Source organism: Aplidium turbinatum, chromosome 10, assembly GCF_918807975.1.
Source record: "Aplidium turbinatum chromosome 10, kaAplTurb1.1, whole genome shotgun sequence".
NCBI classification, from domain to species: domain Eukaryota; kingdom Metazoa; phylum Chordata; class Ascidiacea; order Aplousobranchia; family Polyclinidae; genus Aplidium; species Aplidium turbinatum.
The window spans coordinates 22,821,831-22,842,313 of record NC_137481.1 but is presented as its reverse complement, the minus strand read 5'-3'; the positions used below and the strand labels follow the sequence as shown (position 1 = coordinate 22,842,313).

The 20,483-nt window shown below is 36.8% G+C and overlaps 1 protein-coding gene across 1 annotated transcript in view; it reads right to left on the bottom strand.

The window, feature by feature from the left end:
• The window catches only part of LOC145779074 (adenomatous polyposis coli homolog), a 43,962-nt gene extending 29,263 nt beyond the window's left edge, over positions 1-14,699 (bottom strand). Inside the window, exons 1-4 of the mRNA XM_082590646.1 lie at positions 14,575-14,699; positions 6,048-6,190; positions 4,012-4,274; positions 132-240 (exon numbers count right to left, since the gene is read on the bottom strand). Coding sequence (XP_082446772.1) covers positions 132-240; positions 4,012-4,274; positions 6,048-6,190; positions 14,575-14,611 — 552 coding nt within the window. The 5' untranslated portion in view covers positions 14,612-14,699. The remainder of the gene's footprint in view (positions 1-131; positions 241-4,011; positions 4,275-6,047; positions 6,191-14,574) is intronic.
• Positions 14,700-20,483: the final 5,784 nt, after the last annotated feature.

Here is a 20,483-nt window from a genome sequence, read left to right as displayed (position 1 = left end):
TACAATTTTCGAAAGGAAGAAGGACAGAAGCAAAAACAAAGTAAACAAACCGACCACGACTATGGTGATATGGTATAGCATGACAATCGTTGTGGTACGTTAGGTGATAATAATACATGCCATGTATGTACCGTGTCTGTCTCAGCCATATTCTTTAACTTGTCGTTAAAATCATTGAGTCGACGCAGGTACATTTCCTTTGTAAACTCTTCCCTTTGCAAAGACTTTAAAATCGCAGACCTGGAAAATATCAATGTTTACACAAAACATTAGAAAGTATACTAGCATTTCATTAGACCAGTAGCATAACCTCGATCTCTTCAAAAGCGCTAATGCAGAAGAATTCTCAGGTTGCTTTGCTGCTATTATTGGATCTTTTTTGATGCATTGGACAGAGAGCACTTTTATTTGCAACTGCAGCATCCTAATTCCGGAATACATGGCCTACCCAGCATATCAAACGGAACTGGATAATCGTACGGACAATTTTGTAATTTTTTGTACCTCCTAGATTCTCAGAGTAGGAATTTTATATATACAAAAAAAACGGTTTGTGTGTTTAACCGTTAATCCGTATGCGATTAACCGATATCGTCCGGGAAGCAGCTGACTCGATGACTCTTAGTGTTTCGCTGCTTCCTGTCTGTTGTGGGATTCAGTTTGTTATGGTGCTATTTTACTTGTTTTGTTTATATTGTACTGTACTATTCTCGCAACAGACAAATTAAAAGCTTTTTCTCTCTCTCTATACTGTTAATGATAATATACACAACATTAATTGAATAAAAACTCTTCAGACCTCAACAATTTACCTAAGAGAAACCAATCAGTAGGTATCAAACCAACAAACAAAAATGCTTTCTACGTGCAATATGAGCATTGTAAAATGGACTTATTGTCAGGGCTGAGGAGTCGGGCGAAAAGTATACGACTTATAACTGTACGGTTTATAGCTGGCCGACTCCAACTCTGGACACGCCAAAGTCCATCCGACTCCACAGCCGGTTTATTTTCTACCTGGGAAACAAAACACATGCAAAACCAATATGGAAAGGCATTAATATTAGTTCCATGCAAAGAAATTTATTCTCACACGAGTCAGTTCAATCATATATTGCTAAAAATCGATTTCGATCAGCTAGAAGCTAGATCATCTTCAGTTAAGCTAAGCTTATTCATTGGAAATTTGGCATGTTGTTCAATGGCGTAGGTCAAAGCATTTTTTACGAGATGTCTTTTCACGCTGGGATAAAGAGCTTTTACATCAGCAGCTACCAAATTTAACAGATCCTTGTTCCTCGTTCATATCAAGCATTGTTGTGGGTTTGACACCTGTCAGAAAATACTTCATTTCTTGATATTAGTTCCATCTTCCCAGTCTATAAAAGTTATTCTTTTGCGGCAAAATAAAAAAATGAAACTTTTGCAGGCTAAATAATTGAAATATCAAACAGAAATTGGTACATTTAAGTTGCTCATAAGTGTACATACAAATGATCTTCTTAATTTATTAGAGGTTGCTTTAGAAAATTTTGATGATATCTTGTTGGTGAAAGGGTCCGTTTAACCACCAACCATTTAATGTGACATTTTTTTGAACTGTTGATTGGGGTGGATTGAAAAAACGTTTTTATAAAATTTTTATTAGCTTGGGGTTGGAAAACTTGCTGATTACTACTAAAACTAATTGTGCAAAATTAGAATGTAATCTGACGAGAGCTTGATCTGCCACCGCCCACCAGCCACTTGAAAATTTACCATTGGGCCATTCCGTGTCAATTTACACAGTCAAGAAATTCAACCTCTTCAATTTTTCTTAAATTTTACACACCTTTTCATTATCTTATATGATGAACACCTGCAAAATTTGAGTGAAATTTATTGAGAAACACGAGAGTTATAAAGCGTTTAGTTTGGGGGGGTCTGCCGAGGGGGCACAATTTTTTTGTTTTTGGCCATGTTTGAGGTCCTATTACTGCTTAAGTAAATTAGGTAAGAACCCAATTTTTTTACAGGTGATAGTACTGCTGACAAGTATTGAAAACAGAACATCGTTCACATTGTCACTCTAAAACAGGGGTTTCCAACTGGGGGTACTCGTACCCCTTGGGGGTACGAGATTAAACATTAAGGGGTACGAAGATCCTTGGGCCACAGAGCAGCTTTTTAAACAGATTTCACAGTATAGTTTCATTTTGGAATTGTAAAAGATATTATGCCATTAACGTCTTTACTTTGAAAAAAAATCTACAAATAATTGTTGTTATTTAGTAGGCCAAAAGCCTCATTGTCTCATAAGTCATAACAATGTGTTTTTTTTTTGCTTGCTGCTGCTGAAAATGAAAACTTTGCTAATTTTCCTTGTCTTGTTCAAATTGCAAATAACTCTTTGCTGCAAAATGTCAAAAATGAATTATTTCCCATTTAGAGATGCTGGTTGATTCTTTCGATGGTTACTTTTTTGGCGGTGAATTCAATTCGAATTGAATTATTTCCAAAATTGGATAATAAATCCATTTCTTTCTGATTTACCGTAACAAAAATCTTTTTGAATAATTTGAAGGAGAACATCATCAAAATGAAAAGCTGCCAAAAATTGAAACTGCTATTTGACAAAATCAAAGTCAGAAGATTTTTGGTGCGTTGCTGAAAAGCTTTCCCAAGTCTTGCTATGGAAGCCATGAAAGTGTTAATTCTCTTCCCAACAACTTATAACTGTGAAAGTGGCTTTTTGACCATGATGTTATATCAAGAATAAGTACAGAAATTGTCTGCAACTGGAAGATAATTTACGTGTTGCCTTGCGTAAAATCGAACTATCGTTTGAGCGAATTTTATCAATGAAGCAGCAACAAATATCTCACTGAGAAGTGACAAACAAAATAATTGACATTTAATTTCTTTTAGTAATTTTTGCATTTTTGTGTGAAATATCGGTTTAACGTTTAATTGAGCTATAAAATCAATTTAATTTAGCAATATTATACCTGAATTTTATTGGGGGTACGAAGAATGCTCTGACCTGACAAAGGGGTACGAACAGCAAAAAAGGTTGGGAACCCCTGCTCTAAAAGGTCAAAGACATCCAAATGTGGCCGTTTCCAGCTCTCGGCTAATATTTTCCAAAATTTTAAAACCTTGCCAAGACCCTATTTTTGATTGGTTTTGGCTGACATTTAGTAGAAATGTTATTTACAGGATTCTCTATGAACTGAGAAAATTTCAGTACAAAATATTAAAGGAGTTGGGAGGCACTTAATGTGAAACATGGGTCAAAAATAATGACAAAAAGCAAAAAAAGGTTCTTTTAGTATCCCGGTTACTTATGGCCATGACCCCAGTAAAAATTTACATTGAAATTTTATAGAGAATCCTGTAAACAACATTTCTACTAAATTTCAGCCAAAACCAATCAAAAATGAGGTCTTGGCAAGGTTTTAAAATTTTGGAAAATTTTAACCAAGAGCTGAAAATAGCCACATTTGGATATCTATGACTTTTTAAAGTGACAATGTGAACGATGTTGTTTTTTCAATATTTGGCCAAAGTACTATCACCTGTAAAAAAATTAGGTTCTTACCTAATTTACTTAAGCAGTACTAGGGTCTCAAACATGGCTAAAAACAAAAAAAACTGTGCCCCCTCGGCAAACCCCCCCTCAAACTAAATGATTTATAACTCTCATGTTTCTCAATAAATTTCACTCAAATTTTGCAGGTGTTCATCATATAGGATAGTAAAAATGTGTGTAAAATTTAAGTAAAATTGAAGAGGTTGAATTTCTTGACTGTGTGAATTGACACGGAATGGCCCAATGGTAAATTTTCAAGTGGCTGGTGGGCGGTGGCAGATCAAGCTCTCGTCAGATTACATTCTAATTTTGCACAATTAGTTTTAGTAGTAATCAGCAAGTTTTCCAACCCCAAGCTAATAAAAATTTTATAAAAACGTTTTTTCAATCCACCCTACTGTTGATGTAATCTTATCAATGTGAAAGTCAAAAAATCTTACTTCTGTGATTTTAAGTTATTGATCTGCCAGAGGACTTCTGAAGAATAATTTGCTCCAGGCGAATGATTGACCATGATGCTGTAGGAGTTCAAAGTTTGCAAAGATGATGAAGCGTACTGATGGGACTGGACTAGGGGTAACGACATATTGTGGGAGAAAGAATTGTACTGCATGGGAGGAAACTCCATTGAACGACAATCGGTAATATTGTCAATTGCAGGTTGCTGTGGGCTTATGGAGTGGCCCAGGTGAACCACCATTTGCTGAAATAAATTAGAACACGTGAATTTTCAAAAGCTGATGTTTGTAAAAACACACAATACGGTAAGCTTTTTCTGGAGTCGGTATCGTCCACAATGAAGGTTATATGGATGGAATACGTACACATTTTCATTGCTCTAACAATAAGTTATACAAAAATCCCTGAGGGAATAGAAGATCGGTAATATGATGGAATTGATTAATCTATGACAAACCGACCATTTAATAATAATAATATATACATTTAGCCTTGCTTAACCAGCCAAAACTATTTAAAATAGAAAAGGCATTAGAAACACACAAAGATGCTTAGCATGTCATAAGCAATTGCCACGGAACAAAATTACAGTAATTATGATGCGAAATGCTGTGGCTGTGGTGAAGAAATGTAACATTAATGAAAGTTTTTGCGCTTAAATAAAAATGGCTAAAAAAGATTGTGTAGATTGAATAAATAAACTTTCAGTTTTGTTTACATTTTTAATTGTTTACTAGTTTCTTATAAGTAGTTTCTTATTATATATACAGGCCTCGAAATTCACGGCGGACACGGCGGTCATGTCCGCCGTCACAGCATGTGATGTCCGCGGGAAGTACCATCTAGATCGGTCATATTTGTCCGCCGAGAAATAACACAAGAACTAGCGATACAAATCGTCATTGCATAGTACTAACAATTGTTGCGAGAATATAATTTCCCCCGCACTCTAGCGCGCATCTAGAAAATGTGAATACTGTATCTCTCACCCAGACAACAAAATCTATCATTCTTATATTAATTCAATGTAGACGCAGATGTTGAATCAATGCAAAAATGATAAATTTTGTTGTCTGGGTAGCTTCCATTCAGGCAGGAAAACATTCGATTTTTACGTTGCTTCAACGATTGATGACATTGAATCAGCGTAACAAAGGTGAATTTTTCGCTAAGAATCGATGGGAGTACAGGTACTTCCACACTAATAAGCGCAACTTTGTTCAAGTTTTACGTCACAATGTCTGGCTTTGATCTCCGAGTAATATTGGTAAGGCAAGGTTGGTTACAAAATTAGATTATACGATTTCAGTAGGCTATTACAGCAAGACGCAGCAAAATTTGTTAAGTTTTGGTATTACTGTAAGAAAGAAAAGGCCCAGGGAAAATTCACTTTCGCTCACATGACACGCAATTACGCAAAAATAAACTTAAAGAAAAAAGCCTAGTGAAACTTTGCGCAGCAGAACATAGTAGCGTTAGTGTAGAAGTTTTTCCAACTCGTGCCCAGAGCATTGTGACGCAAGAAGCCACACGACCTCGTTCGGTGGAAGTTAATCAGTTATGCTTATGCGGCATATTAAGCAGCTACACGGCGCTTTGACTCTTCAAGCGCACGTCGTTGGTCTGATGAAAGCCTTTCAGAGTGACTTCGCTGAAATTTTAAAAAGCCTTCTAAGCCGTAGCTATAGTTCTCGAATGGCGCAAAATTATCAAGATAAAGTGATTTAAGCACGACGATCGACGCTAAAACTGGTGTGTCCGCCGTGAGACTTAATTTGTCCGCCGAGATAGCTGCTCAGACCGGACACGTTTGTCCGCCGTCAACAAAAACGAATTTCGAGGCCTGATATTATATATATGTTCTTATTCTCAATTTGCTGCTAACAATATCACACCTGTGGCAAGTTCAAGTAGTGCAACAAACGCAACAAAAAAAATTATACAAATTTGTTTTTCCTACTATATCAGACCAAAACTATGTTCACACCAATACAGCAAGAATCAGCAAGTTTTATACCTTCAAATCTGCAGTTAAAGATTCAAGCTGGGTTATTTGTGATGTATTACTGTGAAGTTCTTTTTTCAGGCTGCTATTTTCAAGCTTAAGATTTTCAACTTGTTGCAGGAGATTGTTGTAATTTTCTTCATCCTTGGTTGGTTCTAAAAAGTATATAATTAATTAGAAAAAGAATTACTAAAACCACCAGGGTTAATAAGCAGTGGGCCAAAATTAGTCAAAGTCGACAATGAAGCAAAACAGCATGACATTATAGTCAGACCTACTTTTCACCATTGAAGCAATTGTTACAAAAATATTTTGATATTTACTATGAGCGAGCGTTTATTCAATTCAATTTTATTTTTTATTGCTGGCGCAAACATGTAGAGAACGATAAAGTAAACACACAAATTTTACAGTCAACAAAAGGAAAAGATGGCAAAACCAACAGGTTTAAAATATGCATCAATAAAATAGTGTTTGAAAAACATAATCTTAAAATGCACAGCCACTAAACTTAGAAAAGAAAGCGAAAAAAGAAAACTTTTATTTTGTCGATTGTAAAATAGACCTACAATTACCACATGCAAGAGCAACTTGGGCGATTCAACACAAAAAAAATTCAAAAACTGACAAGTTTCCCGAAGTTTTTACTTTGAGAGTCTCGCATTCAAAAACTTGGTTGTGATGTCATAAAAGACTCAGAAAAATAAAAATTGCTAGAAACCGGCTCAGTGTGATCATGCGGATTCAGAAAAAAAGTAAATAAAAATAGAGACATAATAACATACAGACATACTACTTCTGTTCAAATAAACTTTGTTCAATCAATTTCACTTTCCAAAAGTTTTACAATAAGTTACAAGTGAAATAATTTTATGGCAATTTAAATGCAATTATATTTTTATCAAAAAGGTAGTGATAAAAATGCAAAAAAAATTGTAGTCAAAAGCAAATTAAGGAGAAAGCTTATAGTTGCAACAATTTGTATAAAACATTAAACATTATTCTTATCCAATAAGCTATAAAAATCAAACAACAGTTTGGCCCAGAAGGGTAGTAACATCACCATATTTGCATTCGAAAGATATTACTGGATGATAAAAGAATACCGTATTTTATGGACCATAAGGTGCACCGGACTATAAGGCGCACTGTCAATAAATTGCTTTGATTAGTTTTTTGTTCATACATAAGGCGCACCGGACTATAAGGCGCACCGGACCATATATAATAGTATATCGGTACTGGTTTTGAGTGTAGGCAATAAAGCACTACCGCACTTGATCCATACATAAGGCGCATCGGACCATAAGGCGCACGATCAATTTATGAGGAAAAAAAAGGATTTAAAGTGCGCCTTATGGTCCGTAAAATACGGTATATAATCCTTAGAATACATACAAAAGTACGATATTAATAATAATAATGCAATTAAATGGACTCATGATGCTTTTTTGTCAATTTTATAAGTTTATGCTGGCTATTTGGAAAGACAATTTAGCTCAGTTCAGATAACTTTCTCATTCAGTAGGATTTGCTGAAGATTTTTTTGTACATTTTCTGCCTCGTACAATTGTTTGTTATGATTATATTACCAGTCTATATTGCATAATTACAGTAAATAATAATGGGTATGGCAGTTCAGAACATTTCTGCGATGATTTAGTAAAGCAGTTTCCTACAAGAATTTTATATCATTCAATTGTGACATGTAAATTGTAAGTTTACAACACAAGTTTAAATGTGATTGAACAACAGCAAAGAATATTGATTGCTCCCTTATTTTCAACCTAACTAGATGGCCATCATTTACACAATCACCAACTGTTGCAAAAAAGAGTGATTATTCTTCAGCTGAGTAGTGAATATGCACATTGCACAATCAGTGACTGATACATGGGTCACGGAAGCAATTTGGTGAGACACAAACTATCAACTCCATAAAATCAATATTTACCAGTTGTTTCAAAATACAATATACCGGTACTCTTTAAGCACAACATAAGAAATATTTTTGAACAATCAAAAATTATCATTATCCACCAAGATATTATCTTTATGCTATTCTGTATGCTACTTGTGATGTAGAATAAATCTAATAAAGCCTTTCTGATTCTAAGAACCTTGCCCAGGCAAGTAGCTTGCTTGAAGCTGTTGACTGATCAGTGATCAATGATCATATCATAATCAGTAGAATAGGTGTATTGCCAGTGGTCGATCTTAACTTTTTTTTTTACTAGCCCACCGGACTAGTTGCTCCCCGTTTTTACTAGCCCGCACGATTTTTCACTAGTCCGACCAGTTTACTGACTTTTCACTTGTCTGATGACGTATTAACAATAGCGATAAGTACTCAGCTAACACTCAGTAACGTTGAATCAGCATTTGATCACGACATATCAACAAAAAAACATTAATTTCGCTAAATGCTGCTTGCTGGGATGCTGGCTTCGTGCTGGCGACCTGCAGGGTTGCCAACCTGTCTTCACCAAAAAAGCCAGACCTAGTCACAAAAAACGCCAGCAAAAAACAGCTGAAAAAGCCAAGAAAAAGTCAATTAGTATTCATTAAACATACACATATAAAAAGGGCACAACCAAATAGTGCCCCACCGAACTTTGACTTCAGCGACAACGCAGAAACTTAGTTAATGAAAAGACAAGCAACTAGAAAATTTTCTAGTTTCGGCTTCAAAACGACATTTGGTCGGACACTACAACCAAATATAAGGTAGAAATTACTGCTTGAATTGACGCAGACCAAATTTTTTTTCTAAAAAAAATCGCGAAAGATAAAATTAAGCCAAAAAAGCCAAAATTATGTTGGCTTTTTATTAGTTTGACAAAAAATCGATGAAACATGAAAAAAGCCAGAAAAAGCCTAATTTTTCTGGCTTTTTTTATTTAGAAATAATAAGCCAAGCGAGTTGAAAAACAACCAGATTCTCATAATCTGGCTTCAAAAAAGCCAAATTGGCAACTCTGGCGACCTGGCGTGCTCACTACTACCACGTGTCGTGTCTAGCGAAAATGCGAGAAAAAATGGGTCATGTGCTTAGTTGACTGACTTTGCAGCCTTCTTCGTGCAATTTCGCCTCTGGCAAGCAAATTTTTGCAGTATTTCAGAGTGAGAGTAACCTCAGTGACGTCGCCAATCGCCATTTTGTAAACCAAAACTTTTCACCAGCAAATATGTTCACTAGCCAATCGGACTAGTACTGCAACATTTCTACTAGTCCGCGCAAATTTTCACTAGCCATTGGCTAGCGGACTGTAGTGTGTAGTAGTAGTCCAGTTTTAATCCGGTGATGTCCCCGTTACCGAGGGTGGCCGGATTCACCTCCAAGTGCCGCAATCGTCTTCACACCCTGCCTCCACATCGATCTGTCTAGCGCGTCCTCTCTTGTCAAGCCCACCTTGCTGCTTTCTTCCTCAACTTGCTTTTTCCATGTTTTCTTTGGTCTTCCTTGTTTTCTATGACCCTCCACTCGCAACTCCAGCGCTCTTCTCAAAACATCATCTTCATCCCTTCTCAAAACATGCCCATACCACCTCACTCCATTCGCTTTTGCCAACTTATCAACACTCTCATTCAACCCAAGCAAGCTCATAAGTTCTTCGGTATTCCTTTTGTCCATCAGCTTTACACCACACATTGCTCTCACCATCGCTCTCTCAGTTCTTCTTAAAATCGCCAATTCGTTTTCCCGTAAGCACCATGTCTCACTTCCGTACAGCATTGCAGATCTCACACAACTAATATAAATTCTTCCTCTCATTTTCAACGGAAATCTTCTACCACATAACAACTCTCGACACTCTCTGAATTTCACCCAACCAAACCTTCCTCTTGCAGTCACTGCCGCTTCACAACCACCACTGGCATTCAATCTATCTCCTAGATAGCAAAAGGCATTTACTGATTCAACTTCGTCATTCAGCTTTTCAACAGGACCAATCATTCCTTCCTCAATCTTCTTGCATCTTTCACATTCAAAACCATCTCCAGATCTGCATGTCACTCTCTTCATCTTTGCACATCTTCCATGCACCCATTTCTTGCATTTCGTACATGTAACAGAATTTGCCATCACTCTTCTTCCGCAGACGCCACATGGGTCAATTTTGCTCATTGTGATTTCCCCTTCCGTTCCGCTTATTACGACCTTTGTCTTTTTGATGTTCACACGCATACCTTTACATTCAAACGACTCCTTCCACTTCTCAAATTTCCCTCTCAGATCTTCCATTGTGTCACTCAACAAAACCAAATCATCGGCGTACAGTATCTCCATTAATGAATCTTCTCTTACACATTCGGTAATCACATCAATCACAATGGCAAAGATTAGAGGAGAGAGGACAGAACCCTGGTGTACACCAACCTTCACCGAAAACTCGTCTGAGAGGGCAGATCCAACGCGAACTCTCGTCCTTGCACCGTCGTAAAGACCCATTACGGCTTGCACGAGAGCTTCTGGCATTACTTTTTTTCTCATTGCCCATTCCATCACTCTTCTTGGAACTCTATCAAACGCCTTTTCCATGTCCACGAAACACATGTACAAGTTTTTACCCTTGTCTCGATATTCCTCTTGCAACCTTCTCAAAATAAAAATAGCATCTGTCGTTCCCTTCCCAGGCATAAATCCACACTGCATCTCGTCCAGCTTCACCACAGATCTTATTCTATTCTCCAACACCCTTTCCACTACCTTCATTGCATGCTCCAACAGTTTTATTCCCCTATATGACCCACAATCCATTACATCACCCTTTCCCTTGAAGATGGGTATCACCACACTCATCTTCCATTCATTTGGCATTCCTTTTCCATCTAACACACGTTGACTGATTTCCTGCATTGCTTTCAGTCCTGTCTCTCCACTTGCGCGTATCATTTCCACAGTGACTTCAGATAGTCCAGGAGCCTTCCCCGATTTCATTTTCTTCATTGCTTGCGTTACCTCCTCTCGAGTAACTCTCTTTAATGGACCTGCTACCACGTCGGCTTCCACATTTTGATCCCAATCGTTTTCCTCGTTCATTATCATCTCCATATGTTCTTTCCAAATTCTTCCACGATCTTTCTCACTGAAACCAAGTTTTCCATCCCTTCCTTTAATACATCGTCCACCATCTACATCTTTCCCATCCCGCTTCATAACCTTCATAAACTTATATACTTCGTTAGGACTGTTTTTTAATTTGGTCAATTCCTGCTCAGCTTCTTTCTTCATAGCTTTTGCAACTATTCTCTTTGCCCGATTTTTCAATTGCTTGTACTTGAGCTTAGTTTCTTCTGATCTATTTCTGCACCAAGCCTTGTATGCGACTTTTTTCTCCCCAATCACTTCCCTCACATCTTCTTTCCACCACCACGTATCTCCTCGATCCATCCTGCCTTTTGTTTTCCCACAAACTTCATCGCAAGCTTGCAAAACTCCATTCTTGAAGGATCCCCATACATCATTCACATCGTTGTGAACAAGACTTTCAACTCTCTTTTTAAACCTTTCTCTTGTGTCGGCATCTTCTAACTTCCAAACTTTTCTTTTGATCACCCTTTTTTTATTTACAGTTTTCTTCAGACCTTTCTTGTCCAAATCGATAACGGTTCAATCTTAGCGGACTACCGCTAAGATTGAACCCTGATTGCAAATGAAACAGCATCAGCTGATCAGTGATTAGTCTCAACTATATTGATAAAAAAATCTATTTTCATTCTCAAAGAAGAAAATGAAAATATCATTGTCCAAAGGTTTCAAGTTACGATATGATGTTGTGACAATTTAATGTTACACCATATTGGAAACCACTAAACAAGATCACTTGTTTTTGACATTTAACTATAATTGTACTGGTCAATACAATCAGAAATGACTTTATGCATCAGTAAAGTATGTTTTGCTGAATTAAAAAAGGCGAATCTCACCATTAGCTTTTTAGTTTCAAAACATCACTGCAGTAACATGACCAGTATCATGAAGCTATTAAATGATAACTTATAAGCTATTCCGAAAAAACGACATTATAAAACAAAGTTTAGCTTGATTTAAAAGTATGTGTCATTAAAACAGTAAAATATCAAAGTTCCAATATTTTGAAAACCTGGTATGCTAAAGGAAAAGTAAGTGCAGATTCAAAATCAGCACAATAAATTAATCAACAAAGTTTATTTATATCTTTGATAAAAAAAAATAATAAAAACTTGTTGACAGCTTATATTGAACAGGCTTTTTTGCAAAATACTGCAGTTGATACATAAAGAGGACGGTATCATACTATAATTGTGAAATTAGTCATAATAGAAGTTTTATTGTAAATATACATGTATGCGTCGTATATATAATGATATTGTGTTATTTTTAACATTTAAAAAACATGGTTTTTTTGTTACCGTATTTTACGGACCATATTTTACGGACCACTTTAAATCCTTTTTTTTCCTCATAAATTGATCGTGCGCCTTATGGTCCGATGCGCCTAATGTATGGATCAAGTGCGGTAGTGCTGTATTGCCTACACTCAAAACCAGTACCGATACTACTATTATATATGGTCCAGTGCGCCTTATAGTCCGGTGCGCCTTATGTATGAACAAAAAACTGATCAAAGCAATTTATTGACAGTGCGCCTTATAGTCGAGTGCGCCTTATGGTCCATAAAATACGATATTCATGTATCATTATTAGGGGTTATCTCATTGCAGAAATAATAAGACGCATAAATTTCTGAAGAAAACTGCTATTCAAATTTATCGTTTCACTGACTTTAAACGAGTTCAGTGAGAAATTTGCAGCTGATTTCTTTTCCCGACGACTTTTTCCAAATTTACTTTAATGGAAGTGCTCGCAATTTGAAGTCCATTTTCCAAGTGTTTGTCTGTTAGAACCGATCAATAGGGAGATTTTATGATGCCCATTTTAGAAAAAAATTGTTCGCACAAATACGTTGAACCAAAAAGAGTCAATTTTGAAGCCTTGAATGTTTTCAAATGTGGAAAGTCATCTTGGTTGAGATGTTTTCGGTAAAAACCGCCAAGAGTCATTTCTAAATACTTTGCTTTCAAATCTGTTTTCTCTTGAAGATCAATCAGTTCAAGTTGGATATCATCTGGTGCTTTGTCAATGTCTGTGTTGAATGGCGAAGAGAATATATCAAACAAATGTTCATGAGATTTAAAGTCCTTGAAACAAGCCAAAAATTCGTACAATAATTTTTCAAGTTGGTCTGCAAATTTAGTTTTCTTCTCAGGATGCATTCCATAGTCTCTCAAAGTTGGAAAGTGGAAAAGATTTCCTGTCTGTATGTGGGCTTTCCAAAGTCGTAATTTGTTCATAGAGCCTTTTATGTGACCTTACATTTCATTCGCATACTGATGTTTTCGCTGCAGTCTTGTATTGAGATTATTCAAGTGCGTAGTTATATCAACCAAGAAAATTAGATCGCATATCCAATTTTTGTCACGACTTCTTTCCGCAGTTTGTAAAATCATCACTACATGCAGCCCTTGCTTAACTAACGCACCTCGGAAAAGTACAGTAGATCTTTATGTGTCGTGTTGAGATCATCCAGAAACTTTTGAAACTGACGATGGTTGAGCCCTCGTGCTGGAATGAAATTTACTGCCTTAATAACTGGGCTCAAGACATGTTTGAACTGCAAGGATTTAGCGCACAGGTTATGCTGGTAAATGATACAATGAAAAATTGCTATGTCATCATCGACTTTTCTCTCTCTCAAGGCAGACTTCAAGAGACCTATAAATCCAATGCCAGTTCCGGACATGGATCGAGCACCATTAGTTGCGATTCCGCATAAGCTGGACAAATACAGTTCGAACCTGTCAAAAGCATCAATTACTTCAGTAAAGACGTCAGCACCAGTTGTCATGCCTTTATTGATTGTAGTAACAGAAGCTCTTCCGTTTCGTTCAAGACTTTGTCCACTCCTTATACAAATATGGCCAAATGTGCTGTGTCCTTCTGGTCCGTACTTTCATCGATCGCAAAACTCCATGAAACAAAACAAAGGTCTTCGCCTTCTCCCTGAGAGTGTCACTAATATCACAAGCAAGACCATCGATACGCCTCGCTATCATTCACCATGACACTTATTTTCTCGAACTCACTCTTCATTTTAGGGCACATTTCTTCTGCGACATCGATAAGACATTGCTTCACAAAATTACAGTCAGAATACGGTTTCATAGTTTGAGCTATTCTCTGTGCAATTCTGTGCCTCTGATCTACTGACGTTCCAAATAATTAAATACAACCGGATTAGCGGTGGCCGGTGGGAGATTTCTAAAATGGTAAGTTACAGAAGGTGCGAAATGTACAATAATACACTCTACAATGAACTGTTCGCACGTACCAGACTAAACTAAATTATAAACACATTTCGCGGGCCGCTGACAATTCAAAATTGGTACATCTTCACAGGCCGAATAATTTTTCTTTGCAGGCCGCACGTTGCACACCCCTGTATTACAACATAACAATGTACGTATCTGTTAATTGCATTGTGTCATAGCCTACCTGGTGGATCAAGAGACAAGGGTGTAGTAGGTTCCATTCTGTTAATCAATATTTCTTCTTCAAGTGACGGATTTCTTTAATGCAGAGTAACCTTCACTAAGCAAAGTATTAAACATAAAAATAATATAGGCCTAGGCTACCGTACTTATCGCTGTTATTTACAGATGAAAGATGTAGGTATTAGGCTACTTAGGCTAGAAATGTGCAACCACAACAGACAGCTGGAAGCAGTTAAAAACTACCCCCACTAAGTCTATTTTTTTACATTGATTTAACATGTGTAGATTTGCTGGTTAGGTGGTCTAAATCTGTAGGCTACAGTGTTCAGTTTCTAGGCTGCTTGATGACTTCAGTTCAGGTCTTTTGCTTTTCCCTCTCATTTCAGTACATTTAAAGCACCAGTGCATTATTGTGATATCGGTACCTTCAGAAAAAATAAACTAGTGATTGATTTTTGACAAACTTTTCCATTGGAAAGATACCGTACGTACCTACTACTATCCCATATCAAAGTAAATTAAAGTAAACTATCCTACTATATTTTTCTAGCTGAAACAACTTTACTTTTCACAATAATCAGTGAATAAAATGGGTCCAAGCCTCCATAACAAAGAGTAGGCTTTAGCTACTCTAGAATTCGGTGCTGGTTAAGCACAGGGTTGCCAGATCCAAAATAGCTTTGCCTGCCAAATGTTTTGTAAAAACCGCCAAAAAACTGCCAAACTTTTCAAGGTTTCAAAAAAACTGCCAAAAAAAAACTGCCAAACTGTTAGTGCGGCTTGTCCTGTTAACCAGCAAGGCCATACACCATTATATATGGTGCAAAATGTAGCTCTGATGGTATATTGTCTTAATTTAACTTGATAGACCACTTAGTATGAATAATGAAACACAAACTGCATGTATCAAGCTAAATTAAAACAAACTTTCAAAGGTTGTAGGAGGCAGCCACATAGTTGGAGCTATCAAGTATCAACGAAGCGCAATTAGAAGAAGGTGATAAAGACCAATTGGCCTGGGGGGAATCTATGGGGGAGGGCTGCTTTTCTAGCAGGTTTTACAAGTTTAGCCTGCATGCAATAGCATTCCTCATTATCAGAATCACTGGTAGTGGTATGTTAGTTCAAGTTTGTTTTCCTTGCTTGGCGACACAAACATTCTGTCCCACAATCTACTTTTTACAGTAGGCCATTCATTTAATGCATGCTTTATAACCAATCTAGCCAAAGTCTGAAAAACAAAAAACTCAGTGTTAAACTTCAACATGTGAAAAGAGGACAATGCCAAGAAACACCATTGGTAAATATCACAAACACTTTTAAGGTTTAAGGATTTTCACAATGTTAATGCCATGAAGGAAATACACCTACACCTGATAACTTTACATGTCAAGAGGCTACAGTTATTAGCACAAATACATGGCATCTGCATTGACGCCCTCAACTTCTTGGACGATTGGTGTAGAAAACACAAAATACAGATAATTTTTGCGACCCATTACAAACGTGTTTTATATCTGGCATCAGGTCTTGATTGTCACTTACTAACTAAGGAACTTCCGGTACCAATTCAGGTTCCGGTTCAAATTTCTACAAGGTCTCTGGCCTACGCTATGCTTTCAACTCAAACGGTGTGACATCGCATCATTAACCATAACCTGTTAACACTTACTAGTCCATTGGCAAGAAAATAAATGTCAAAACGCATCCCTCCAGCTGTCCAGTCCAACTCCAACTTTGGTTGGTGACTGGCCAGCCGCCAGTGGCCTCTGGAGTTTACATTTGATTAAATTAGGAATTCAGAGTTTCCAGACCATAAATTAAACTTTTTTGATGGACTTTCATTGATAAAAGTATTTGAAAAACTTTAGTGGTGAGTTGTACAGGTAATAATTACAAAAAAACGCCAAAAGATGCCAAAAAAACACTAAAGTAAAAACTGCCAAAAAAATGCCAAACTGCCAAACGTAATTTTCTCCTGCCAAACGCTTTCAAAAAACGCCAAATTCGTGGAATTTGGCAGGAAAAACGCCAATATGGCAACCCTGGTTAAGCATCGGCCGCCTTGGTCAGTGACGTCATTAAAATGTGTGACGTCATGCAAAAAAAACCAACTACTTTTAGGAAGGGTGCAAAAACGCGGAATAGAAGTAAAAGCGGAAAGGCTATTGATTTTTAAATATTTGTAATGAATAGTGCCTCCTAGCTTTCTCATTTCTGCTCGGATTTTAACAATTTTCCTATCGTTGGAAAGCATGATGCCTCATCTACAGTAGGCATTACATTTATGTAGCGCTAACTTAAACTTTACTATTTTGTACCAATTCTCCGCAATTCAATTTTTAAAATAAAAATATCAAACCAACACAAATTAAAAGACTATGTCTTGGTTTATTCATATGTTAACTTTCACATTTATATCTAATCAACAAAACGAGCAATCGTTGTTCAAACGTAACCGCTCGACGAAGCTTTTTTCCAATGCATTTTTCAAGGCGATTCGATCGTTGTTCAGTATAAGCCGCCCACAGTTTGCAGTGATCGATGAATACTGCCTCCACAAAATGTGTTGTAGCTTTCTCATTTCTGCTCGGACTTTAACAATTTTACCATCGTTGGAAAGCACGATACTGCATCTATCCGAATTAATTGGTTGCAAGTTTAAAGTAGGCATTATATTGATTTAGCGCTAACTTAAACTTTACTATTTTGTACCAATTCTCAGCAATTCAATTTTTACAATAAAAATATCAAACCAACACAAATTAAAAGACTATGTCTTGGTTTATTCATATGTTAACTTTCACATTTATATCTAATCAACAAAACGAGCAATCGTTGTTCAAACGTAACCGCTCGACGAAGCTTTTTTCCAATGCATTTTTCAAGGCGATTCGATCGTGGTTCAGTATAAGCCGCCCACAGTTTGCTGTGATTGATGAATACTGCCTCCACCAAATATGCTGTAGCTTTCTCATTTCTGCTCGGATTCTAACAATTTTACTATCGTTGGATGGCATTATGCTTCATCTACCCGAATGGATTAAATTCCAATTTAAAGTAGGCATTATATTTATGTAGCGCTAACTTAAACTTTACTATTTTGTACCAATTCTCCGCAATTCATTTTTTACAATAAAAATACCAAACCAACACAAATTAAAAGAGTATGTCTTGGTTTATTCATATGTTAACTTTCACATTTATATCTAATCAACAAAACGAGCAATCGTTGTTCAAACGTAACCGCTCGACGAAGCTTTTTTCCAATGCATTTTTCAAGGCGATTCGATCGTGGTTCAGTATAAGCCGCCCACAGTTTGCTGTGATCGATGAATACTGCCTCCACTAAATGTGTTGTAGCTTTCTCATTTCTGCGCGGATTTGAGAAATTTTACCATCGTTGGAAAGCACGATACTGCATCTATCCGATTTAATTAGTTGCAAGTTTAAAGTAGGCATTATATTGATCTAGCGCTAACTTAAACTTTACTATTTTGTACCGATTCTCAGAAATTCAATTTTTTAAATAAAAATATCAAACCAACACAAATTAAAAGAGTATGTCTTGGTTTATTCATATGTTAACTTTCACATTTATATCTAATCCACAAAACGAGCAATCGTTGTTCAAACGTAACCGCTCGACGAAGCTTTTTTCCAATGCATTTTTCAAGGCGATTCGATCGTGGTTCAGTACAAGCCGCCCACAGTTTGCAGTGATCGATGAATACTGCCTCCACAAAATGTGTTGTAGCTTTCTCATTTCTGCTCGGACTTTAACAATTTTACCATCGTTGGAAAGCACGATACTGCATCTATCCGAATTAATTGGTTGCAAGTTTAAAGTAGGCATTATATTGATCTAGCGCTAACTTAAATTTTACTATTTTGTACCAATTCTCAGCAATTCAATTTTTACAATAAAAATACCAAACCACCACAAATTAAAAGACTATGTCTTGCTTTATTAACCTAACAAGTTTCACGTTTATATGTTATCTACAAAACAAGAAATCGTTGTTCAAACGTAACCGCTCGACGAAGCTTTTTTCCAATGCATTTTTCAAGGCGATTCGATCGTGGTTCAGTATGAGCCGCCCACAGTTTGCTGTGATCGATGAATACTGCCTCCACCAAATATGCTGTAGCTTTCTCATTTCTGCTCGGATTCTAACAATTTTACCATCGTTGGAAAGCACGATACTGCATCTATCCGAATTAATTGGTTGCAAGTTTAAAGTAGGTATTATATTGATCTAGCGTTAACTTAAACTTTACTATTTTGTACCAATTCTCAGCAATTCAATTTTTACAATAAAAATACCAAACTAACACAAATTAAAAGACTATGTCTTGGTTTTTTCATATGTTAACTTTCACATTTATATTTAATCCACAAAACGAGCAATCGTTGTTCAAACGTAACCGCTCGACGAAGCTTTTTTCCAATGCATTTTTCAAGGCGATTCGATCGTGGTTCAGTATAAGCCGCCCACAGTTTGCTGTGATCGGTGAATACTGCCTCCACCAAATGTGTTATAGTTTTCTCATTTCTGCGCGGTTTTGAGAAATTTTACCATCGTTGGAAAGCACGATACTGCATCTATCCGATTTAATTGGTTGCAAGTTTAAAGTAGGCATTATATTGATCTAGCGCTAACTTAAACTTTACTATATTGCACCAATTCTTAGCAAATCATTTTTTACAATAAAAATACCAAACCAACACAAATTAAAAGACTATGTCTTGGTTTTTTCATATGTTAACTTTCACATTTATATTTAATCCACAAAACGAGCAATCGTTGTTCAAACGTAACCGCTCGACGAAGCTTTTTTCCAATGCATTTTTCAAGGCGATTCGATCGTGGTTCAGTATGAGCCGCCCACAGTTTGCTGTGATCGATGAATACTGCCTCCACCAAATATGCTGTAGCTTTCTCATTTCTGTTCGGATTTTAACAATTTTACCATCGTTGGAAAGCACGATACTGCATCTATCCGAATTAATTGGTTGCATGTCGAAGGTATACAGTACATTTATCTAACGCTAATTTAAACTTTACTATTATAACATCAATTACTCCAAAAGTGATATGACATTTGGACAACACCATGAACTCCAAACAGACTTAAGCAATGATATCCATAAGCAGACAATAGGCAAAAAGTGTTTACTAATTCCCTTTAACTGTGTCTTGCTTGAACATTTTTAATTATTCCAGACATGTTGGATCAATGTGCTTGGCCTGCGCAGTTTTTGAAGTCAAGATTCAGTTGGTCAAGCAAAAATAGTAGGCTACACATTTAGCCAAACGCAGCAGCACCACTTTTCAAGATTAAACAATAGAAACCCTTTAATGATGCAAAAATCAGTAGTCTTAACAGCATCAAATTTTATGTCTTGAAGCAGTTTAACATCGCCTATCTTAATACGAGAAGTAGAATGGGTTGACTTTGGTCCAGTTATGAGACACCGCTTAGTTTAATTTTGCAATGGTTCTGGGAGTCTTAGATATATTGGCAAAACTCGCTCTTTTAATGCAGTTTCGTTTGAAATAAGACAAACTTTGTTTTAGAGACATAGAAACTGAAAGCATTATTCTCAATCTCGTGACGTCACACGCGTACCAAAGGGAGGGTTGTAACCCCCACCCCCCCTCCCCTCCCCTTGACTACGCCACTGTGTTGTACATTGCAGGTAGGTCATCTATGCCAGTGTTTCTCAGCCGGAAATCCGCGGACCCCAAGGGGTCTTAAAGCGATTTCAGAGGGTGCGTGAAAGGTTCCGAGTTTGCAGCATGATTGATAAATTACGAAATTTAAAAGTAGGATGTGCTTTATTTGTGTATTACCGTGATTCTCAAACTGTAGCCTACCTCGCGACGTTCTGGTGCGTCGTTTGAA